Source organism: Accipiter gentilis, chromosome Z (assembly GCF_929443795.1).
Source record: "Accipiter gentilis chromosome Z, bAccGen1.1, whole genome shotgun sequence".
Classification (NCBI taxonomy): Eukaryota; Metazoa; Chordata; class Aves; order Accipitriformes; family Accipitridae; genus Astur; species Astur gentilis.
Window position 1 is genome coordinate 74,254,019 of NC_064919.1, and position 25,237 is coordinate 74,279,255.

At 37.0% G+C, this 25,237-nt stretch overlaps 1 protein-coding gene across 2 annotated transcripts in view; it reads right to left on the reverse strand.

The window, feature by feature from the left end:
* Window positions 1-25,237, reverse strand: part of WDR70 (WD repeat domain 70) — a 141,129-nt gene that overhangs the window by 70,001 nt on the left and 45,891 nt on the right. For both annotated transcript variants that reach the window (XR_007505003.1, XM_049794329.1), the window contains exons 8-9: window positions 23,552-23,705; window positions 21,697-21,773 (exon numbers count right to left, since the gene is read on the reverse strand). Coding sequence is in view for 1 of the 2 variants with exons in the window: in XM_049794329.1 (XP_049650286.1) it covers window positions 21,697-21,773; window positions 23,552-23,705 (231 nt within the window). In the remaining variant the exon portion in view is untranslated. The remainder of the gene's footprint in view (window positions 1-21,696; window positions 21,774-23,551; window positions 23,706-25,237) is intronic.

Genomic DNA, 25,237 nt, shown 5'->3' on the forward strand with positions numbered 1-25,237 from the left:
ATGTTATGTGATTCACTTCTGAAAGCTGTGACAGTAAAAGGAGGTATATTTTATGTCATTTCCAAATAGGGTAAACAAGGCAACAAACTTGAGATGTCATCTCCCTCTGAGTAAAGATAAGAGTGAGATGTAATCAATCTCCCTGTGGGGTACATCTCATTAAGATCAAAGGGGAAGACTTCTGGTAAAGAACATCTCAACAGTTCAAGTTACTGTCACCTGCATGAACTGAAATGACTCAAGAGCAGTCTTGCATGATACAGCAAAAGCAGGAAGAGTAAATCACTAGGAAAACAGGACGGTTTCTAAAAAGCTGATTAGTCATGGCTATAAAATAGTTAAGGCTCATCTGGATCTCAAGTTCTTCACTCCAATAAATAACTTAGATCGGAACTAACACTCAGCAGAACTCTCCACTAAACCAGTGAAAACTCAACTGAAATTAAATTAAAGCAGTCAAGCAATTAAAGCCTCTTTGAAGCAACACCTCAGTGGATCCTATATGCATGACAGTTAGTTTTAACTGGTTTTGCTGCCCTCTTAGATCTCACTAACAGCCACTTTTCCATTAACAATGAACCGCAAACTAACAGAGGTAAGTAACACAAGAGAGCAAATTTTAAGTCTTAAAGGTATTTTCATTTTTAAAGTTACAGAATCTATTCTAAACAACGCAAAGTTTGACTCAGCTGTACAGATTATCTATGCACTTTGGGCTACAGAAAATTTTAAGTGAGTTTTACTTTGTATTAATGTATGAAGTAACAAAGTTTGTATGTTTTAGTACAATCCTCATAAAAACTTATGAAAGGCTTATAAAGACCAGGCCAAACTACAACACATAAAGTGTAAGTAAATACAAATATATGTATTTATCATATTTTTCTGGAATACACATCGAAGTGTATGACACTTCCCTTGTCCTCCCAAAAATTCAGAAAGGAAGACAGCATCTTTTGTAGATAGGAATAAGGTTCTTAGTCTCAGGTCTCCAAAGAGTCATGATACAGTCCTGTATTTGTCTGGATAACCATGCAGACCATCACTTTTTCGTATACTCATCACCATGGTCTGCTCACATCACAATATTGCTGTTACTGAAGAAGTCCCTATATTCCTTTCTGACTTTTGTGTATGGTTAAAAGTCTAAAGCAAAAGGTTAGTGGACAAAGCAGTATTAAATTTTATGATTTCTGAAGATGAAAACTAAGGGACTTACGCTCCCATAGCAGTTATATTCTCCACATTGGGGGAAATGTTATTGTTTTGTTGGAGTTGAAAATGTGTAGACTTAAAAATAGTAAAGACAGGACATAAACAATTAAAAAATAATTTTAACACTCTGTTTTTCCTCTTAAATAAAAAAGACCAGAGAAGTAACTTGTTTCATAGACCAATCCAATAAAAAACATCAAGTAGCTCTAGAGTTTGAACATGTTACTATATAGTGCTCTAGACTTCTGTTTGCCTTAAGCCCTGAAATTTCAGTCTGTTCAGAAATTCACCTTTTAGTTCACTACACAGCCTGCTTCTACCTGAGCAACCTGATCTAAGTTGGCCTTGCACAAAGCAGGGGCTTGAAACGGATGACCTCAGGATGTCCTCTTCAACCTAAATTATTCTGTGAGTCCAGACAACCTGAAATGGTGCTTTACAATGCATTCAGAGCACAAGAATATTCTTGGCAGGGACCCACACTTCTTATATCTAAAGTTCTATGAACCAACATAAATCTCTTCAAAAGCTAGGAATACTAGAACTAAGTTCAAAATCACAACAAAGACATAAAAATAGCATCAGTATCACTGACTTAAGAGCTACTAGGAGATGGATATTGGGAAAACTGCAGAAACTTCAGCTGGTGACTCAAGTCCGTTGCTCCTACATGTTGTAAATGACATGTCTTACTCCTCCACTCCCTTCTGCACTCATGAGTAGTTAACAAGCAACTAGCTCCACACCTATTTGGATACTTGTCCTAGTTTCAGCTGGAATAGTTAATTTTCTTCTTAACAGCTGGTATAATCCTGTGTTTTGGATTTAGTAGGAGAATAATGTTGCTAACACACTGATGTTTTCAGTTGTTGCTAAATAGTGTTTAGTCTAAAGTCAATGATTTTTCAGCTTCTCATGCCCAGCCAGCAAGAAGGCTAGATGGGCACAAGAAATTGGGACGGGACACAGCCAGAGCAGCTGACCCAAACTGGCCAAAGAGATATTCCATACCCTGTGACGTCATGTCCAGTATATAAACTGGGGGAAGTTGGCCAGGGTGGATCATCGCTTGGGGACTGGCTGAGCATCAGTCAGCAGGTGGTGAGCAATTGCAAGACAGCACCACTTGTCTTTCTTGGGTTATATTTCACTGTCTTTTTGTTATCTTCCTTTTCATTATAATTGTTGTTATTATATTTTTATTTCGATTATTAAACTGTTCTTATCTCAACCCACAAGTTTTACTTGGTTTTGATTCTCCTCCACATCTCACGGCAGGGGCGGGGGGAGGGCGTGCGGCAGGGCAGGGACGAGTGAGTGAGTGGCTGCATACTGCTTAGCTGCTTTCTGGAGTTAAACCACGACAATACTTCACAGCAATCAAGGTTTAACTTGCATCTGAAAGCCCTCCTACACAGGTCAATCAAGTAGTAGGAAGATTCTCAACTAATTTTTTTTTCTAGTTAGAACTCATGGATGCCTCCTCAATAATTCAGCTATTCTTTAAATGAGTGTAAATGCCCAGCTTTACCCCTCCTTTTTACCTGGGGAATCAGCAACATTTTTAATTCTTTTTTTCTTCGTAGAATCACAGAATATCTAAAGTTGGAAGGGACCCATCAGGATGATCGACCCCAGCTCCCTGCTCCCTGCAGGACCACCTGACACTAAACCATATCACCAAGAGCGTTGTCCAGACGCTCCTTGAACTCCGACAGGCTTGGTGCCGTGACCACTTCCCTGGGGAGCCTGTTCCGGGGACCCACCACCCTCCCAGCGAAGAACCTTTTCCTAATGTCCAGCCTGAACTGCCCCTGAGGCAGCTCCATTCCATGTCCTCGTGCTCTGTTGCTGGTCTCCAGAGAGAGGAGATCAGCACCTCCCCCTCCGCTGCCCACCACCCCCCAACCCGCGAGGAAGGCGCAGGCGGCCATCAGGGCAGCCCTCAGCCTTCTCTTCTCCAAGCCGAGCAAGGCAAGTGACCTCGGGCGCTTGAGTCTTGCCCTCGAGGCCTTTCACCACCTTGGTTGCCCTCCTCTGGGCGCACTCGAACGGTCTGATGTCCTTCTTACACTAAGGCGCCCAAAACGGCACGCAGGGCTCGAGGTGGGTCCGCAGCAGTGCGGTGTAGAGTGGGACGATCGCCTCCCTCGAACAGCCAGCCGTGCTGGGCTTGATGCACCCCGGGACATGGTTGGCCCTTTTGGCTGCCAGGACACACTGTTGACTCATATTCAATTTGCCATCAACCCAAGCCCCCAGATCTCTTTCTGCAGGACTTCTCTCCAGCCTTTCGTCCCCCAATTTGTATGTATAACCAGGATTACCCTGTCCCAGGTGGAGAATCCTGAACTTGCTTTTGCTAAATTTCATATGGTTGGTGATTGCCCAGCTCTCTAGTCTATCCAGATCTCTCTGTAAGGCCTCTCAACCCTCAAGGGAGTCCAGAGTTCCTCCTAGTTTAGTATCATCAGCAAACTTACTTAATGTACGTTTGATTCCTCTGTCCAGATCATTTATAAAACCCTTTAAAGAGCACTGGCCCTAAAATTGAACCATGGGAAACCCCACTGGTGACTGGCCACCAGCCTAATGTAACCCCATTTACCATAACTCTTTGAGCCTGACCCATCAGCCAATTGCTCACCCAACATATTATGGACTTGCCTAGCTCTGTGCTGGACATTTTATCCAGAAGGATATTGTGACAGACAGCATCAAAAGCTTTGCTAAAATCCCCAAAACCCGTGTACTGGCTATGACCAACGACTACGTTGTCTCTCAAGTGTTTTTCAGTAAATCCTGGAATAACCTTCTCCATATTTTTACCAAGCACTGAACTGAGACTGACAGGCCTGTAATTACCAGGGTCCTCCTTCTTACCCTTCTTGAAAACTGGGACACCATTTGCCAGCTTCCACTTGACTGGAAGCTATCAGTAAAAAGCAAGTTCAGGACACTTTTTATGTTTAGCTCCTTCCTACTATGGCAAAATGTAGCCAAGGAAGCTCTTAAAAAAATAAGCCATTTCTGAAATACAAATTTTAATTTTTGTATACTTTAATGTTTAAAATCCAAATGTGTTTTTTCTTGAAGCCAGACAACCATCAATTTTATGTGCAAACAGGCCAAACTGGTGATCCTAGGCTAAATTTGGCCCTTTCAAAATTTTGTAACGCCTGGCACCCTCAATTTTGTGGAAAGAGAACAACAGCTTTTAGAAGTGTATGAGATGTCAAAACCTCCTCTTCACATACCTATGAGTGGTTGTTTAGACCCACAAGCTACTGCTGGTTTTACACAGCCCAGGACAGACATTCCTAAGTGGCCATTCAGTTCCTACCTCTGGAGAAGTTGAACCATCTTATTTGAAAGTGTGTACAGTAGCAGCGGAGAAGTTAGTTTCAGAATTGTAAGTTTACCAGATACTTTCAGCCTTTGGTGAAATCATGTTAAGTTGTAAACTAAGTTTACAAAACCAGTTCCATTTCCAAATGGAGGAAAAAACCCTATACTTTAATGTCACATATGCTGTTCACACATGAACAACATGAACAACTTCACATGCTTACTAAAGTCACTGCATTTATACACATATCAGATAGATGTGCATATATGTGTATTTCAAACTACTGTGAAGGAACTACAAATTCTTAATTTATGATCCATCACCATTGGGTGGATTCCCTAGCTTTTCCTTGGTGAGTTTCTCCGTCATACACTGACAAACAGAATAAGCCTCCCCTATTTCATATGTGATAAACTTGGAAGGTGTGGATAACACAAAATTCTAAACTTATCATTTCAGAAAAACAAACGGATCTGGTGTTGGAGTCAATATACGAGACCAGGGGCAGAATCTCGAAATGAAATTGGAATATCAAAGCACAATGCTTAACTGAAAACCTAGTCTTCAGCAAAAGTTCGTGTTTACATAAGCTGCAATGTAAAAACCACTTGATTAATCAATTTCACTTCAACCATGCTTTGTGGAAAGCAGAGTTTTGTTCCTGTCTATGTGCATAAACGCATATGGATTGTAAAATTAAAACCATTCCATAGGGCCTAGGGACAAAGCACAAGCCACACTCACTTCCACAGAGCCATGGACAATATACTAGCAAGACCTGCTTAAATACCTGAAGAAAAAGAACTGGCACAATTTTGCATGCTTTGGTCTCCCATTTTCTCTGCACTGCAGCAAGTCTTTCCTTTTGTTTTAAGTTTTTAGTTCTGAAGACAATCTACCTGAAACTGTATGAACCCCTTAAAAATGAAGTTATGCAGTAAAAATGTCAGTTGAAAAAAGTTCTCAAATGCAAGCTCTTACAACTGACTGCATTTTTGATTGCAGCAATGAACATTTTAATCAAGAAAAACTTCAGAAAAATATTAATATAAACGTACATAGTTTATAATGACGAAAATAGCTCTACTAACCCTTTTGTAAACACACAGCTTTCAGCAAGGGCAGCACAGTCATTATTCAAACTCCTCTCAACCAGGCCTGCTCATTTGCTGTGCTCTCTTAATCAGCTCTGCACTGCATATATATCTATAAATAGATAAGTCAGTCTAGGAAAAGCCATCCTCACATATCTGGAGTGGACTTCACACCTTTGCACATGTCAAGACAAAAAGCAAACTCCTATGCCAGTGCAGTACAAATTACTACACACATGTGAGATAGCAGTGATTTCTTGATGAACGCACTCTTGTATTATGAACAAGTCTCCAGAGGTGGTTTTTCCAAAGACTCAAAATTTTGACTAATGGGGAGATTTTTAGAAGAGCAACAGAACTTTACCCCTACACAACCACAATGCTCCCTCTTCCTCCAAAATACCATGCTTCTATGCCAAAGGATGAGAACTCGTGCTGTTTCAGAGACAGGAGAAAAAAAGTCACCAGAACTTAACATAATTGACACATGTAATTCCTAAGCCTCATAATTGGAAACAGATGAATTCCAATGGCTGAAATAAAGAATAAAGCACCAACTATGTGAGGATATATAAGGTAGATATACAAATCCTCCTGTGTAATTTGATTTTCATAAATGCCAATTCTGCTTTATTTTTACCTCATGCAACTCTTGAGAGGAAGTTTTTAGATAATCTGCATGGTATTTCAATGTACATATTTAAGCAAAACTCTGTAGCACACAGAGTATATAAAATACTGGTTAAACCAAGTTTGTGTGGAAGCAAAAAGTACTGTATTTTATGCAAGTGAAAACTGAGATGGAGACCTAAAACCTCTGTAACTGACAGAGGAATAAAAAGAAATTATTTAAAAAAATTGTTTTATCATCGGACCAGGTACAAGACTATCAGTTCCTTACTCTCTGTGTTTACTTGCATGCATGCACACAAACACCTGATTTCTTTGAAGCCATATCATTTTGTTACTTCACGTACCTCTAACTTTCTTCCTGCTTTGAATCTTATGAATGTAACACTAGTCACATACATTTGATATTTAATTCTAAGTAATATTATCTGCAACAGTTTGAGAGTGCCTTATTTAAGCCAACTTCCAGTTCACAAATAGTCACTACAAGAAATAAAGCTTGCAAGGTTTACTACCTTAAAGTCTTCCTATATTACAACACTGAATATGCATGGAAAACTTTTAAGTTGTATTCCACATAATTATAGGCATTTCCAAACAAAGTGGGCAGATCCACCACATCTCTACTGCTTTTGGAAGCCTTGCAATATTTTGTACTTTCCCAAGACACTCTTGAAATTGGTAGAATGCATGAGTATTTCAGCTTTCACTTGAAAGAACTACAAAGAGTTTGAAGTATTAGTCTTAAGCAAGTTCAGACTAAAGGTTCAGAAACAGGGAAACAAAGTAGCAACCTGTTAAATATTAATTTGTATTTTGAATTAAGAGATGTTATTATGTATCTACTTGAAAATCTACTTGGCATTGTCTAAGATGTTATCATCTGGCTGTTTCATTGCTAAATCATTCATCTGAATGTAACCTGGTGAGAAGGCTTTTTAAACCAAGCCACCAACTTTCTACCAAAGCAGATGAATAATGTTCACATCACTCACTGCACCTATTCTGTCACAAGGGTGTTAACCTTCAGCAGAGGATAAAAAAAATGGGAGTTTGCACGTGAAACAGCTACTTTACAACTGCATGGACTGTTCCTCAAAATACCAGCATCTGTGAAACTAAACTATAGTATTATTTTTCATGTAAAGTGCTCAGGAGACTATTAATGTCATCTAGATCCATCTAAACATGGGTCCTGGGTTTAAAAATTAGCTATTCTAGAGTCACTGAGAGACTTGTTCATTCAAAGGCTAAACTTCATGTAAATAAATGTGAGCTATGTAAAATATACGAGACACCCTTTGTCTACTTAGAAAAGTTTCTACAGCAAACAAGCCCTAGCCATGGACTGTATGAGTCCACTCTGGTCCTCTGGTCTCTCTGCATGCAAGAACTGGAAACAAATATTCCACACTGTATTTCAATGGCATGTATGATTTAATGATCCAAAAAGACAACTACAAAAAATGTATTTTTATATTAGCACTATACTCATTCAGTGTTCTTAAAAAAATTAAGAAGAAAATTCCAAAGGAAAAGCAGCTCATGCTGTGGACAGACATATGCTGGGATGAAACATCAATTTATAGACAAGTAATTAAATCTATTTTCAGAATCATTATAACTTGGATGAAAAAGTTTTTATAAAAAACACTCCCCAAAAAAGTTCCAAAGCCAAATTTTAACTCAAACCAACTCTGTTTAAAGTTAAATTATTTGCTAGGATTTACAATAAACATGCTGATAGAAGAATTAATTTTTAAAGCTTAGTTTCTACCACCAAAAAAGGGAAGACCTTTTTTCTTCTCTGAAACTATTCAGTACCTGTTATTCTGCTATCCGTTTAGTTCACTGTGAATCATACAACAGGAGGAAGCTAAAATTAAGTATAAGTAAATTATTTATTTTGAAGGGAGAAAAGTATATGGTCTAGTAAGTTTATGATGACAAAATAAGATCTGCAGCTTATCTCACCAAAAGTTCAATCTCAGGAGACTGCAATGTTTGCCAGCAGGTTCTAAATTACACAGACACCAATTAATGTAGATCTTAATTGTAGAGATTAGCTGACCAGAAGTTTCCACTACCATTAACGAGCTAAACTGCAGAATATCGATCAGATGTTTTCTGTCCTAGCAAACAGAAGATTTCAGAAATCTCAGGTTTGGAAACATTTCAAGGAGATGAAAGGTTTCCAAAATCAAGATAATCTCTCTCAAGAGAAATGCATTTACTATACAGCTTTATCAGCACATACGTGAATGATAAAATTAGCTTAAAAAATTAACATTATTGCCATAAAAGGACTGTAAAACAATCTACTGGGGAATGATTCAGAGACAGCAAGGGGGAAAAATCAGGTAAAAAGTCAACGAGGAATTGGTTGATAACACTGTGGAGGCAGATTGATTTTGAAGAGATAACAATAAAATAAAAAAAGCAAAAAAAAAATCTTGTAACTGATGTGCTACAGGAAGTTTATATCCATTTCCCACCAGAAGTTCCTCCTGGACAGTTCTGCCACCCAACAAAATTCTCTGTATGGACTTCTTCCTAGCCTCAAAAAGTTGAATAACTTTAACAGACACTGACAGCTCAAGCCCCAAACCCTTATCCACCAGTACCTAAGTCACATATATGAGTTGATCAGCTTTTATCACCAAGAAATCTACATGCCCATTCCAATCTCAGGTTTATTAACTGGTGCTTTCTGAGCTCACTGGTTTGTTTGATGATTAAAAGAGAAATTTCATCCACCAATTTCTATGTGAAGGTTACAAATGGTAAAAAATTTACTGCATTCCTAGCTTAAAAATAAGTTCCAGAGTCACATAATCCCTCTATTGACAAAGAAATACTTTTTCTCTCCTATTCAAACCTTGCTAACTTCCGATCACTGGATCTAGTTATGTCTTTAACTATTTAAAGAAATTTCAACTCTCACACATTTTATGTCCATTTCAATATTTCTTTAATATTGCCAAGTCTTTTAATATCCTGTTCAATAAACTGAAGCACGTTCAGCTCCTTGAGTCTCTATTAAACAAATTTTCAGGATTCTTCTCTAAGATTTTTCCTTTTCACTGTCTTTCAAATTCCTTTTAAGGCTGCTGTTATTGGAACTAGACACAGAACTCAACTGTAGTCTCAATGGTAATTGCTGAAACAAAACATTAACATCATTCCCTTTACCAGTGTCATTAGTAAGAGTTAATTCTCTGTGTATGTATGGATTTTTTTAAAGATGTGTATCTGCTTTTCCATAGCTTCATACTAAGAGCTTAAATACAATTAACCCTAGATAACTTTCAGGAAAGCGGTCTAATTTTGAAAATATTCTTCTCCATGCATGACCTCACATGCTGTTGTCTTCACCCAGTTCACTAACCAATCTGCTTTCATTATCAGTGATTAATACTTAGTGTTCAGATTTTACTAGAAATATTCAGACTTTCTCTAACAAAATGTTTTAATTAAAATAATTTACATAAATATAAAAGTTTCAAGGTAACAGTCCAATCTTATGAAACTGCATTAGAAACATGTTGTTTTGATTACTTCAGATGACCAGTTTTAAGATCTCTTCCCATTAGCCAGTCCAGCTGAGATGTGACAAAAGTCTCACATGTATTTACAAGATTAATCCTTTGAAAGTCACAAAATTCACTGGAATTAACAGAAAAAATTTAACAGATTTTGGATTGTAATTTACTACTTCTAACTTACGAATGGCTACTATACAAAAATTTCTAAAATGTTTGATTTAATAAACAAGAGAAGTTTCTCTCACAAAAACCCATACAGAATTTCCATGTTACTCTATCCTGCTTGCAAAATGCGATTTATCAGCCTTAAACAGAAGTTTCTGAACTGAAAGCATTTCCAGACCAACCACCATCCAGTGAAACCATATATACACCTTTGAAAAGACTCTCAATTGAGAAATGCAACTTCAGACTGTTCCAATTCATTTCATGAAAAACAAAAACCACCCGACATACATCTCTTAGGCACTAAACAAGTAACTAATCAGTGGGATTTTAACTAAAACATATATTTATACAACATGAGGACCCTGATAAGAGGAACAATTTTAAATTTCATTATACAAACAATGAAATTACCTGCAATTCCAAATGTCAAAAAACCCAAAGCAAATATTTTCCCAGAATTTTGATCTATAGGATACTAGCTATCATTAGTCATTACTGCATAACTTTAATACAGAATCAGATCTGAACATTAATCATGGCAATTTAATTTTATTTTCTTAGACAGAATACATATTTTATCTTTGTAAGTAAATGTGCCAAAATAAATTCTTGTCTACCCTACTTTACTTTCTCATTATCAAATAAAAACATTTGAGTTTAGTTTACTAAGTCTATTGTACTTCCCATTATTACTAGAATAATCAGAGAATTCTGGTCATTCAAATAAGATGCATATCTCATGAGAAAACAGTCCTTCAAATTGAGTTATAGGTTAAAATAACCAGTGAATACTTGAGAGGAAAGGATTTCATCTTCATATAATAAAAGACATAATCAATTCTTCATGGGAGAGGACAGGAAAGGAAATTGCCTTAGTGAAAGATACTTGCGGAACAAAGTCATCACAATGGAAGTGTTTACTTAACAATCTGTATATGACCAAAACCATGGGAAATTTCCTACTAGTTTTAAAGGCAGCAAATTCCTTTCTTCTTTCCTACCTGCTATCGAGCTGAGCTGATAGAAATATTAAAACTTCCAGTCTCCCATCATTTCTATCCTGCCAGAATTTACTTACCCCTCAGATCTGCTAACGGGGCTACTCAAAAGTATCATCTAACCCATCTCAGACAAAGTGAGCCAAGACCAGGGAAGATGTAATAATTAAACAGTTTTTCCAGTCTGTCTCATTTTAACAGAAAGGAGTTAGAGAACAAGTCCCAAGGTTATCCATATAAGTTAAGTTGTGCACAATACATGTGAGAAGTGAAATATTAAGTGTTCTGGGACAAGAGAAGCAAATACATGCACTAAAACTACTGCCTTTCCATGCTAAGCTAAGAACGTTGCGATTGACTAGCAAAAGCCGACTTCCTTTGAAAAGGCTGTCCCTTCTTGCTCTGCTCACTGCACAGTTCTAAAAGGAGCAAAATGTTCAGAAGGCACTGAAGTACTGTGAGTATTTAAATTCTGTGCTTGCCAGATAAGCCAACCATTTTTTTTAATGTATATTTTAATCTGGCAAAAAAACCTTTCAAGTTTCTTGCCATAATAAAAAACAACTTTACTTTGGTATAACTAAAAATAAATAATTGAATGGAACTGTATTCTATTATTTTCTAAATTAATTCTGAAAATCTGCCTAAACTGTAAGTGTCCTGGGAAAAAATGTATTTCATTAAAATCTTGAAGAAAAATTTTCAAACTTCAGAATTGCATCTTCATATGGAATATTGCACATGACGCGAACATGTATTTGTATACACACCTGTATACATATGTGCTTGAAATGACTTGGCAAGAATTTTTTAAATTTTTTTCCTAAGATGGAACTCCAAGCCACGCTACACTACCGGCAAGTTCAGTTGTTTCACCTCAATTTAATTGCATTACCTACCCTATAAAGCAGTATGATGCAACTAGGTATAATTCAGGGTGACCTTTCTGGGGAGTAGTAACTTCAGACCCCAAAGCAGGTCCTATGCTCTATTGCATGCAGCTTCTTTTAAGAACTAAATCTAGAAACTGCAGAAAAGCACAAGCCTAAGACTTTACAATAAAACAAAGATTTTTAAATTATCCCCTAGTTAAAGGTGAAACATTAGTAATTATTTTCAAGTACACTTTGCCAACTAGTCTTCAAATTTGTGAACATAAATATAGTGTTGAAGCTTAGGTTCTCAAGAAAGTTTATACAAACGTCTTGGTAGTAGCCTTGGCATTACTATCTTAATGATCTCAGCAGTTTTCAAAGCTGGAGACTGATCAGTGTTAACTATTTATTACACATAAAATGTTTAACACACTGAAGGTGTTAAGACTAATAGTATTTATCCAAAAGCTTCCTTCAGTGTTGTAGTTTGTTTGGTGCTTTTAAACAAAAAAAGGATGGTATACGTAACAAGTTTAATTGTCATATTTCTTCCAATACATTATTCACAAAATCTTCAAATTCTGTATAACAGCAAACCAATATAACTACACTTACACTGGACTGCACAAGTCCAGGTTCTGCTCTCACCTATGTTTTCATATGCACAGTATTACTGATACTTAAAATACTCAAGAAAGATAAGTAAAATTATAGCTACAGTTCTCCAGTTGTCAACCAAGCTATTCCAGGCCTTAACGATGTCCAGACAGACTCCAGGGTTGTATTCACTTAAAGTGTAATCAGCTTAGGCTGAGAGGCTATCAACCTAGAGTGAGCAGACAGTATGTAACCTGATGATTAAACTCTATAAATCCAGGAGAAATGCCATGTAATCCCAGTTTCACAGCCAGCAGAGCTGACCTTCACAGTGCATGGCCCAGCAGGCTGGAGATACCAAACCTCATGCTCTCCTGAGAACATACTACCATGGAAAAAAAAATCTAAGGAGCAAGTATGTGAACGCTAGTAGGTGACTTGGCTCTAAAGTTTATGGGGCACAGACCTCATCAACTGAATGAAAACAGAATCATCTGGGCTGAAGGGAGCTTGCCAGTTCAAGACAAGCGTCGTGGGAGGAAGAGCAACTGATTGCGCTGTGGGCAGGAAAACTGACTGCTGGCCATCTTCAGCAGTACTATTCCAGACCTTGCTCAAAACTCTTTTCTGTCAAGCTATCAAGCCTTTATGCAGTTCTGGGCCTAACTAACGGAACACTTGCCAGAAAACAATGGTCATGAAGGAGAAGTCATACACTGATAGCTGCCACCTACGCAGACATGGAAAGAAGGCAGCTAATTAGAAGGAAACGAGACAGCAGCTATTCTAGAAGTGAACCTCATTTATAGGATGGAATTGGAATTGGTTAACATATAAAAAGTGAAAGGTAGCTGAGATAAAAGTGATCATGAAACAGCGCTGTTCACTAAGATGTATCAAATTTCAAAAGCCCCCAGAAGTAGTATCTAGGACATAACGGATGTCCTGAAGGAGAGAAAACTCTTCTAAACAACAATGCTTGCAAACATTAGATAGAAGTTATGCAAAACTACTATCTACACCATTTGTCCTTCACAAATTATATTTTGCATGCTTGAAACTACAACTCATATTTGCAAACTTAGTAACACTTACTGTCAACTGTTCCACTAAAAAAGATAGTTAAGCTACCACTGTCAAAATAGTTAATAGTTTTAAACCTGAAAAGAAGGATTTTAAGAACGTATTCACTTCTCCTTTCTGAACACTCTCTAGGGTCATCACTTATTCTAGTTAACACCCCAAATGGCAGAAATCTATCCCTTTCTTTTTCATTAAGACACAGAGAACATATACTAAGGAACAGTATATGATTAAAAAAAAAACATTTAACACCGTATCCCATGGAGCAAGTAGCTTCATATTGAAACATACATTTGACAAAAGCCTAAGGATTAAATTGTACCTTAAATATGGCAATTTTTTTCTGAAGATTTGAAGCTGCTTCACTGAAATAAATCCATCTGATTACTTGGAGATGGATATACACTGACACACAATTTATCCCTAAATAACTTATTTCAGAGGTCACTTGGTGATGGCAGTCAATATTCTCTAAGATTCCTTTTAAAGAGTATGACCATTAACTTAACTTACTAGAGGATGAAAGAGGGAAGACTTGTGAGAGGAATTTTCTACAGTAAACCAGCTATTAAGCAACCACAGCCCTAGCTGCAATGACAAATCACAAAGTTCAGGACTGCTAAATTTCAAGTTTCGCTGCAATTCTACTTCTAAAAGGAAAAAATATATGAGAGCAGGGACATAGAACACCTGTTGCCAGAACATTTAATATCCCTGAGCTCTCTTGCTTATTCATACAGCACTACCTATCACATTTGTGATAAGAAAACATCCAAATAATGAAAACAATATTATCCGTTTCCTCTTCCTCCTTTAACATATAAGTCAACTGATATTTTGGAATGATATAAACAAGGAGTTAGTTAAGTCTTAAATAACTAACTTAAAACACAGGGTATTTTTTTTTAGGTCACTCTGCTCAGGTGTATTTCTAGAGAGGAGAGTAATTTTTAAAGTCATTCTCATTTTCAAAATTTTCTTTCACTTTTAGTCAATGCATTAATGTTGGCATTTCTGTTACTACAAACTTTATTGCAGCTCTGTAGACATGCTCAACATACTGCTGATAAATTGACAGACCCTTGCCTTAATAAGTGTATGTTCCAAATAAACCTGAATAATGTGGTAAAGGCATTATGAAAAGGACAAAGATGCTGTTGATCACACACTGTATCTGAACCTTACCTAGAATGGCAAGGAGTACATGCAATTAAAAAGGACTGATCTAAAAAGGACACATTTTGGTGTTCAGAAATAACTGTGGGTTAAAGTTCTAGGCAACATATAGCCATAAAGGTAAAGATAGCCTGTGCAAGAAGAAAGTTTACATCTAGTTAATACCATTACTGAAAAGAGCTTTGTATGTATGCTTTAAAAACAGTGAAATGTTGGTATGAATTAACAACAGCCAAATTAGTGAAAATTGAAACTATCATATCTGTAAGGCAAACTTCTAAGGACAGTTACTCAAGTTCCATGGAGAAGACAGCTGAGTTTCTGTGTCTGTCTTTTCCTTTGACACATTTTTATTCTAATCACTTGAAATGTTGGAAAGCTAAAAGCAACATTACACAGTTCTAAGAATATATGCACAAGATTTAACCTAGTTTAAAAAATACATTCAATAAAGAACTCCTTAGCTAAATCTCTAGGTTAATTAGTTTTACTCATGCATACACTTGAGGTTAATCACCAGGTTACTTACAGAACTGACAAATTTCTTACTTCCTTCTGCAACTAAAAGCTAACAAACTCTGAACAATCTGTAAAAGCCCAACAAAATTATTATTAACCTCTAATTCAAGAATAATGAAACTATTTGTTTAAAAATAAGGTTTTTTCCCCTTACTATAACATGTTACTACATGTTTTAACAAGCCATCATCTGGAACACTTTCAAGGAAAACAAAATGAAGTGAGCTACTCTAAGTTACATGTATTCACTAACAATTGCATAGGTGGACATGAACTTATACAAGTAAACAAGAGGAGTTTTTGGACTTATTCTGTAACTCCCGGGCCTAGGGTCTGGCTTATTCCAACTGTGTAAGCTGACTAGCTTCTGTTTGTCTTAAATAGGAGTCAGAAGGAACTCTGTCTTTTTCTTATGTAGTCTGAGTTCAACACTGTGTCCTTGAACAGTCATACAAAACACAATGAGACTCCCTGCTGGTAACCCATATATCTGCAGTCTGAAGTAATAAATTTACAAATAGCCTAACAACCACAACTTAGAATACATTACAGTTAAATCCTACTTATAGGATTTATTTTTTTAAAATGTATGGTAAATTTGAATGCCATGAATAAATCACAAGAAACAGACCACCTCTCAAAATATTTCTTTTACAATAGCAATTCTATGAGCCTTCATTTGAATTTTTAGTTAAGGATACTATTACAGCCTTAGTCACCTGGAATCAAAAGAAACTGTCAAGTGCATATAAAGACTATCCCCACATAAGAATCTGAGTTATAGCAGGTTAATTTAAAAGAAAAAGAAATCTGTATTTAAAATATTTTAAAAGCATTTATTTAAACATATTTAAAATGTGTTATTTTCTTTTGACTCCACAAGTCTACTTGCAAAGTTCACTTTTTAACTTCTTTATGCATCAGGAAAAGTCCTGCTTTCAACATACCAACCAGAAAATGCAATCTTCTTCCCTGCCTTTATTTTTAAACTGTATGCAAATGGCAACCACTCAACTAAACAGAGAGACAATGCAAATACTATAGTAGTCACACAAAATACACTCCACAATTTGTAAATAGTTCTAACATTCAGTTTATGAATGACTGTTTTCTCTATAGGTGGTGCAGATGTTATCTAGATGCATAGAATGTACAGATTAGGGTTTAATAGTACATTAACATCCCTCAGGTGCTCCCCTGTGTTATCTTCTCCTTCAACTTCAGACACTGCCATTCAGCATGCCACAAGGAGCATGATATATGTGCTTCAACTGCTATTTTCAGCAGCTTCCAAATTCATAGATGATAAACTGAAAACCTTTACACCTCTTCTTACAAGCATCTTTAAAAACAGGTGTTGGTTCTGGCAACCAGGTTTGGAGTACACAGAAACTCTACACACAGAAATACTGATCAAGTGAGTGGAGAACTCTCTATTTAAGAGCTAATACTGTCTTGCTCTAATGTTCCGTGTGATGTCCAATAGAGACTAAAGCCAGCAAAACTATAAGATGTAACTGTAAGATGTTCAAGCCCTCCTTCATGCCTACTGAAGGCAACACTGGTTTCATTCTACATCCATACACTCAGGATTGACCCTCCAAAGGGTCCCATTTTGGTGTTCAGTATTGGGTGTCCTTCTCCACACGTGCCAGTTGTGGCAGTTCCTTTTCCAATGTGAAGATTAAATCTCAACATCTAGAGATACAGATAGCACCACATTCCCTATTAAAAGTTCCACAGCATTCACCGTAATACAAGTACCAATTTTGGAACAAAACTAACACAATCTACTGCAAAATTTCCAGAGCTCATCTTCACCATATTACAAGAGTGGCAGTGCACTGTCAGGAGAAAAAACTTTACAATGAGTAGGTGTTTGATGTCACCTTTTTCTCCAATATGCAATACTGTAAAGCCTTTCATTTACTCTGTTACAGATACGGATCTTCTTGATAAAGTATGACAGAGAGGAATATGTCAAGGACTGTGAATGCCAAATCACATCCATGTATAATGTCAGGAATGTCAAAATTGGCTACAGGCAGGTCTCCTGCCCTGTATAAAGTCTCACACAGGACAGGGAGATTTTTTATATTTTTTTTTAAGCTAGATGAAACATTCTTACCTGAAATGTCTATGTATCAAAACCACATAAAAATATATTGGGCTTTGCTCAACATCTTCCTCAAGGGAGAAGACCTTACCAACAGTTAACCTATTTGCATGAAAAGCACACCAACTCTATAGAACTACTGCAAAAAGCATTATATCTTGAGAACAATCCACACACTACATTTCCAACAGTAGTATAGCATGAAATTTCACCTTAATTATTAACTGTCACTGAAGAATATACAAAAATATAAGAAACATCTGACTAAATCTGACCACAGGTTCATTTAGCCCTATATTCAGTCTTTGATCACAGCAATAATAAATGCTGACCAAGGCTGGCCACTATGGTGTATTCCCTTCATTCCCCCCACTATCCACAACTGTCATAAGAGACATTATAATGCCTATTGCATTTCCTACCTGTTTATGAGCCCTTCTAAACATGAATTTTTCTTATCCCTTTTGAAACCTGCCTTCACAACCTCCTGTGACAACACATTGCAGAATATATTTGGACAGTATCCAAAAAATAAGTATTTTTTTATAATTTTTAAACTTAACTCTAGCTCCTTTCAACAAATGTCGCTTAGTATAAGCAGTTTTGGCGAACAACAGTTCCACATTCAGCTCATCTACCATCTTGAACGTTTTGCAAACTTTCATCACATCCTAGCTGCATTTAGACTTCTCTCTAAACTAAAGGCTGCCAGTCTTCTGGTCTGACCTGATAAGGCCGCCATCTCCAAAGTTCAAGTTCTGTTATAGTTGTTTTGTTGGCTTTGCATGCAACATAAACCAGCTTTTCACACAGACTCTTCAACAGTTTCACATTTCTGCAAGAGTTTCATTAAGTGCAAATCTATTGACTCAAACAAAAAAAGCCAGCTTTACAAATCAATGAAATACAGTTCTTCAACACATAAGGGTCAGGTGTAAATACTGGATTAAATGTAAAAAATTAGACAGGCAGATAGATATATAAACAGCTGTAACATTTAATCACATCCATACACACATTCTATGCAAGACAGAATGTAGAATAATCAGTACAAAATGCAAAATTTCTGGTTTCTGGAATGTTTGGTATAAATCAAATTTTTAAACTGTTTTTACTTGAACTTCAGAAAACCTGTTTCCTTTAAGCATAAATCAATAACTGTTCTCAATTATCTCTTGCTGGCATGGCCCACTTCTTTCTTTAAACAGATTTAAACTTCTCTCCTCTGAAACCTAAGTATTCTAATGTTATTGTGCTATGAAAATACTCTCTGAAATTACGATAATAAAGCAATCTTACAGCAGTTGTTTTTCCTTATTCAAAAATTACTAGACAGTATCTTAATCCATTTAGAGCCACATTTCCATTTGAGCATTCTGCAACATTATACAAGCAACAGCAAGGCCCACCACGAAAAAGTCAGAAATTCATCCGATACTGTATAATACCAAAAACTACTGTCATTTACTAATGAAACATACATTTTCCAAGGTGTGCTATTCACTAACAAGCCTTGACACAACATAATTAATGAAAAAAACCTTTTCTTTATCTCTTTGAATTAATTAAGTTTTCCAGCTCATTAGACACTGGCATAATCCCATGACCTTCCCTACTCAGACTCCTACTTTCTTAGTTCAGCAGGCTCGCTGCGAGTCAGCAGTGTGCCCTGGCAGCCCAGAGGACAAACCCCATCCTGGGGAGCATCAAACACGGTATCACCAGCCGGTCAAAAGAGGTGATTATCCTGCTGTATTCAGCATTGGTGCTGCCTCACCTTGAGTGCTGTGTGTGCAGTTCTGGGCCCCACAATTTAAGAAGGATGTGAATGTCCTCAAGTGCGTCCAGAGGAGGACAAGGCTGGCGAGAGGGCTGGAAGGAATGTCCTATGAGGAGCAGCTGAGGACTTTGGCTTTATCTAGTTTGGAGAAAAGAAGGCTGAGGGGTGACCTCATTGCTCTCTACAGCTTCCTGGAGGAGGAAAAGCAGAGAGGGAGGTGCTGAGCTCTTCTCCCTGGGGATCCAGTGCCAGGACACCTGGGAAAGCTGCATCTGGGGTGGTTTAGACTGGACATGAGGAAGCATTTCTTTACTGAGAGGGTGGTCAAACACTGGAATAGGCTTCCTAGAGAGGTGGTCGATGCCCCAGGCCTGTCAGTGTTTAGAGGCATTTGGACAGTGCCCTTAACTACATGGCTTTAACTTTTGGTCAGCCCTGAACTGGTCAGGCAGTTGGACTAGATAGATGATCACTGTGGGTCCCTTCCAACTGGAACTATTCTATTCTATTCTAGTTTACAGCTCCAGTCTCAAGTTTAATTACTGATTAAACTTTGGAAACTTTATAGTTTGTGTTATTATTAAATTTCACAGATGGAATACTGTCTTTAACATCTAAGTCGTGGATCACAAATTAAGCAATCCACATTGTTTCTTTTCACATGATGTGTCCAAATCCTGGAAAGACTTGTCACTAGCATGAAACAAAATGAAATGGGTTTAAAATACTTTTCCTGTATTGTCAGCCATGTAGTGTCTCTGAAAATGCAATTATGCAGCCATTTACAGCAGTGTTTATCTGGATTTTACTTGACCAGACCATTTCAGTTCACAGCAATTCAAGCATCAGGGATGCACTGAAACCATATTTGGTATATTACTTAGGCACTGCTTAGGCAGTACAAAATTAGACAATCTTCATTATTTATAATATCTTAATTTGTTTTTCTCTACCTACAAACTATTCAACTTAATTAAGAAGGTGTACTAATGTCTAATTACATTCAAAAGAGCAACAAACTTTTAAAAGTATCTATTCTACCATTTAATAAATATTTCTACTATGGAAGTAAAAACTTTGCTTATAACTTGCATGTATTTTTAAAATTGAACTGCTCTATTAAGCACATTGTAGTATTTAAGGTTTTTTCCCTCTGCCACACTCTTGCCAGAAATTGTGAATTTTCCTATTAAAATCATCTTTTCATGTACCTGTGTGTTAAGCCAGTAAGTTGGTGCCTTTTTAGAAAAAATACTTATGACATTTAAAGTAACTGATAATTGGGGTCTTGATTGCCATGGACCACACTACAGATATATTAGTGGGGCAATTCAGTCTTCCCCCTCACTGTCACTCTGGAGTAAAGCAGACTGCATACGTAATACATCAGTTCAAAAATCATTCACTGCTACTGCGGCAGTAACTTTATTAAGTAATGCAATTGCCACAGTGACATTTTGCAGTTTGATTCTAACCACAAAGACCAAGACTGAATCCACAAAATGATTTCTAACAGCCTTTCTGACACTCGGCAAACAACATCGTCCTGGTTTCAGCTGGGATAGAGTTAATTGTCTTCCTAGTAGCTGGTACAGTGCTGTTTTGCGTTCAGTATGAGAAAAATGTTTATAACACTAATGTTTTCAGTTGTTGCTAAGTAGTGTTTAGACTAAAGTCAAGGATTTTTCAGTTTTTCATGCCCAGCCAGCAAGAAAGCTGGAGGGGCACAAGAAGTTGGCACAGGACACAGCCAGCGCACCTGACCCAAAGTGGCCAGCGAGGTATTCCATACCATGGGACGTCCTGCCCAGTATATAAACTGGTGGGAGTGGGGGCAGGGGGATTGCTACTCGGGGACTAGCTGGGTGTCCATCAGCAGGTGGTGAGCAATTGCACTGCGCATCATTTGTACATTCCAATCCTTTTATTATTGCTGTTGTCATTTTATTAGTGTTATCATTATTAGTTTCTTCTTTTCTGATCTATTAAACCATTCTTATCTCAACCCACAAGTTTTACTTCTTTTCCTGATTTTCTCCCCCATCCCACTGCGGGGGGGGGGGGGGGGGGGGGGGGGGGGGGGGGCGGGGTGGGTGAGCAGCATGGTGCTTAGTTGCTGGCTGGGGTTAAACCATCAATATTGAAGTACACTTAACATAAAACTTGCAACTTCTGATTGAAATACTCTATCTTCCCTGCAAATTCAGCTACATTTGAGACTCTCCACAGGAATTATTCTATGCTGAAGATATACTGGGTAAAGTTAAATTTTGCCCAAGAATTTTTGTAAAAACATATTTAACCAACAACTTTCATGAAATATCAGTAGAACTCATTTTAAATTACAAAGCTAAAATAATACAGACAAAATACATCAATTATCTAGAGCCAAAACAAAATTTTTGCTTCCAGATCTCACCTAACATTGTCCTGAGCACTTGCTCAAGATTTAAAAGGATGATATTTAAAGCAAATTAGGGCACAGTACTAAAACACAAAAGCCAAACAAGCCTCTCAAAAAAACCCGACAAAGATAGACCTCAGTACTCACCCATCATTAGAACATGTCAGAAATTCTTCCTTTATTTTTGGATGCCAACACCCTGAATTGAGCATTGCTGTGTGACCCTAAGGAAATAAACACAAATAAGTCTTACCACGTTTTGTAAGGTGTCTCATAATTTTTACTCCAATCTTTCAAGTGGAATCACATGAAAGCTGAGGGCCAAATCAGACCCTTCTGACCACAGTAATGGCTGACTGACATCACAGTGATTTATCAGATTTTATGTACTCTAATCTGTTTTATCCTTGCTTGTTTTCATTTTTTAATTATAAAAATCCTGCTATTCTTCTATTTATATTTTTTCTTTCAGAAAATGGCATGGAATCATACTTCCCCTTTTTCTCTTGGGAGAACTGTAATGCATAGAAAGCATGAAATGAGGCATCAATATGGTGTCATGCAATTTGTTCCAAGCTACACAAAAATAACAGGAATAACAAGAATTACCAGGGTGACACAATATACACACTCAATGCCAAACTACACTAGCCAAAGACTTTGTTGGAGAAAACTGAGGAAACAGAATTTGAGAGACTAGGTGGGTTTAACCTCAGGTAAGTTTTTCATGTAAGATTAGAAGTTGCAAATTGAGTAGTCAGACTTGTTTCTTTGGGATGGAAAAAACAGAAGGTAAGGATTTTATCCAAAGTAAGTGATTGCCGTTATGATGACTATGAATATAAAATGTCTTTGTCCAGTTGGCTTTACTTCTTTGACTGAGCAAGTGCTCATTTACTACATTGAAAGAGAAATTTGGAAGCTACTCCTGCAATGCTGGAATCGCTTCAGTATGCTTTAATATGGAGAGAAATACTGAAAAGTTAATGGAGCGATATAACAAATATTTTAGCATTTTAACTTTTGGACCACAATACACAGGAATTCTAGAAGTTTATATGAGAAGGAAAATCTGATTTATTTTTAAGTAAACAAGAAGTAAAGCAGATGTCACCATTTGATGGTTTTATATACGTATCACTAGCCAAAAGAAATAGTTATCTGACAAGAACAGCTTTAGGCAAAACAGCATTTAGCCTAGTTATTTGGAAATATACTTTGCAAGCAATAAATAAATCAACTTTATCATCAGTTTCAGCAGTAGATTTTATCATCACTTCTTAGGCTTAAGCTATTTAAATAACTGACCCAAATTTAAATCATCTACGGAAACAGAATCCTTGTCTCATATAGTTTGTGGAAGTACGAATGCAAAGTGGTCAAAACTCAATCAACTGTTGTTAAAATACCTCAAAACTATGAATCAGCCCTGCTCCATCTGCATTTTTAACTACCATTAAAAATGTACACATTGTTGCTTATTAGTCTTACACTCACAGCATGCAAATAACAATATTAGCAACCTCCAACCCCTGCCTTGAAAGAGGTAAACTGTATCAGCAAAACGATTGAGGGTAGAAGAAAGAAAAAGACTAGACCAGATCAATAGTTTCTAATATTCTTTTTGGTTGGTTGGACAAGTGTTTGAGGGAAGCTGACAATTTTTACACGACACACTTTTAAATAGATTAATTTTTTGTAACTTCATAGAAACTTTAATTGGAAAAGACCTCTGTAGTTCACCTTGGTCAACCTCCCGCTCAAAGCCAGATTATAGTTAACACCAGATCAGGTTGGCCATGGCTTTGCCTAGCTGGGTCTTGAACACCTACATCGATGAAGGTCCCACAACTTCTAGCATGTATCAATACAGAGGACTATTGCATCCTAGAGACAGGGCTTTGCATCCTTCCTTACTGAACTTTATGAGGTTTCTTATTAAGAACAAAAAAAAGACACTACATTGTCAGTCTTCTGGCATTCAATTAATTTCTGACTTTACCTTTGTGTTTGTCATATCCACAATGTATTGGTCTCCTTTTATGCATTCCATTACTGGGAAGCCATCTCTGTCAAGAACTTTTGCCTGAGAGTTTCCAGAGACAACAAGAATGACATCTCCTGTGCTGCTATACTGTAAAGATTTGATTTGGTGACTAAAAAGAAAAGAAAATGTTTCAATTAACTTCAGTTCCTGTAAGCCTACACTAAAACAAAAGTGTCAATGGTGAGAAAACATATTGCAGAAATAGACCCACATACAGTCCTATACTAGAAAGGTGGAAAAAAAAAATACCTGGTATTCATGGATTAAAGCTTTTTATTCCTCTCTGTGAGTGTGTGTGCACATCACACTTCCTTCTTCAACCACACAGCACATCAAACGATATTATTTGCAAAGCTGGCACCTAACATGTCATTTCTGGCAAACATTTAACTTCAAGAATGCTCTTATAACTCCAAGTGAAAAATAGTATGTGTCAGATTTAGCTCTTCAGGGCTGAAAGTTCTTTTTCATCTTCTCAAAAGCAACTTGTGAATTTACAGTAATCTATAAATTACTATAAAAGGATGTTATAGTCCCACATAAAACTCCACTGTACATTGTACACCAGGAAATTAGTCATATGTCAGCATTCGTGCATCTTTTTCTATTTTCAGGACTACAGTTTCATCAGAATCTTAGATAAAGTCAAATATACCATCAACACCGGAAACATGACAGTAGATAACAATCTGCCTAGTCTATTATGTCTTAGATTACTGATCATTTGCGGTAAAGGTTTTATTAAATACGTCTTCTATTGATTGAGAAAACCTGGGACAGAAATCATGGAATAATACCAAGACAACAAAAATTATTAATTGAAAGTGGGAATATGGCTGATGAGTGAAAAGTCCATTTCCAACTTCAGCAACTTCTCTCAGCATCCTGCTTTATAACCAAAGTTCACTGCAGTTGCTGCATCTGAAGCAGGTATCCCTTTGATCCCCTACCCAGCTATACTCCATTACAAGGATGGCAAAGAATGCAAAGCAGTCTATCCACTCCACAACCTGCCAGAATTTATATCCTGGCACATTAACAGAACGTGCACAATAACAGTACTTCATATTAATGCTTCAGCTCTGCAGCTAAATTAACCGCAAATTAAGGATTGGAATGCATTTGCCCACTAGATTTGGATTCCCATGGCATCCAAACTGTCCTCAAAGGAGTATCTTCCTGTTGGTGAAGAACATAACCATGTGCATTCAAACCCTAGTAACTTTAAGGAAACCTTTTTAACACAATTTCACATGAACAAAATTAACACTCAGATGACCAACAAAACTATGCAACTTGTAACATAATAATTTAACGTTTCATGTCTTATATGGCGGTGACTTCATGCCTGACTCAGCAGTAGCTATTATCTGTTAAATCTGTCCTCAAACTGTGAGTTACTACACAAAACGCATAAAACTTTGTAATACGTGCTTTAAAAGTTCTGCACTGATCATAGTAATGCTAGCTAAGCCTAAGTTTCTCATTCAAAACATGTTTGGCAAAACTGATTACATTATGATTCAAGAGCCAAAAATTGCTTCAAGCACCCTATTATGTAATACAAACTGGCAGTCGAATTGACCGATGTATTATAAACTCTGATTTTTAGTAGAAAAGAGACACTCAAATCTGGGAATT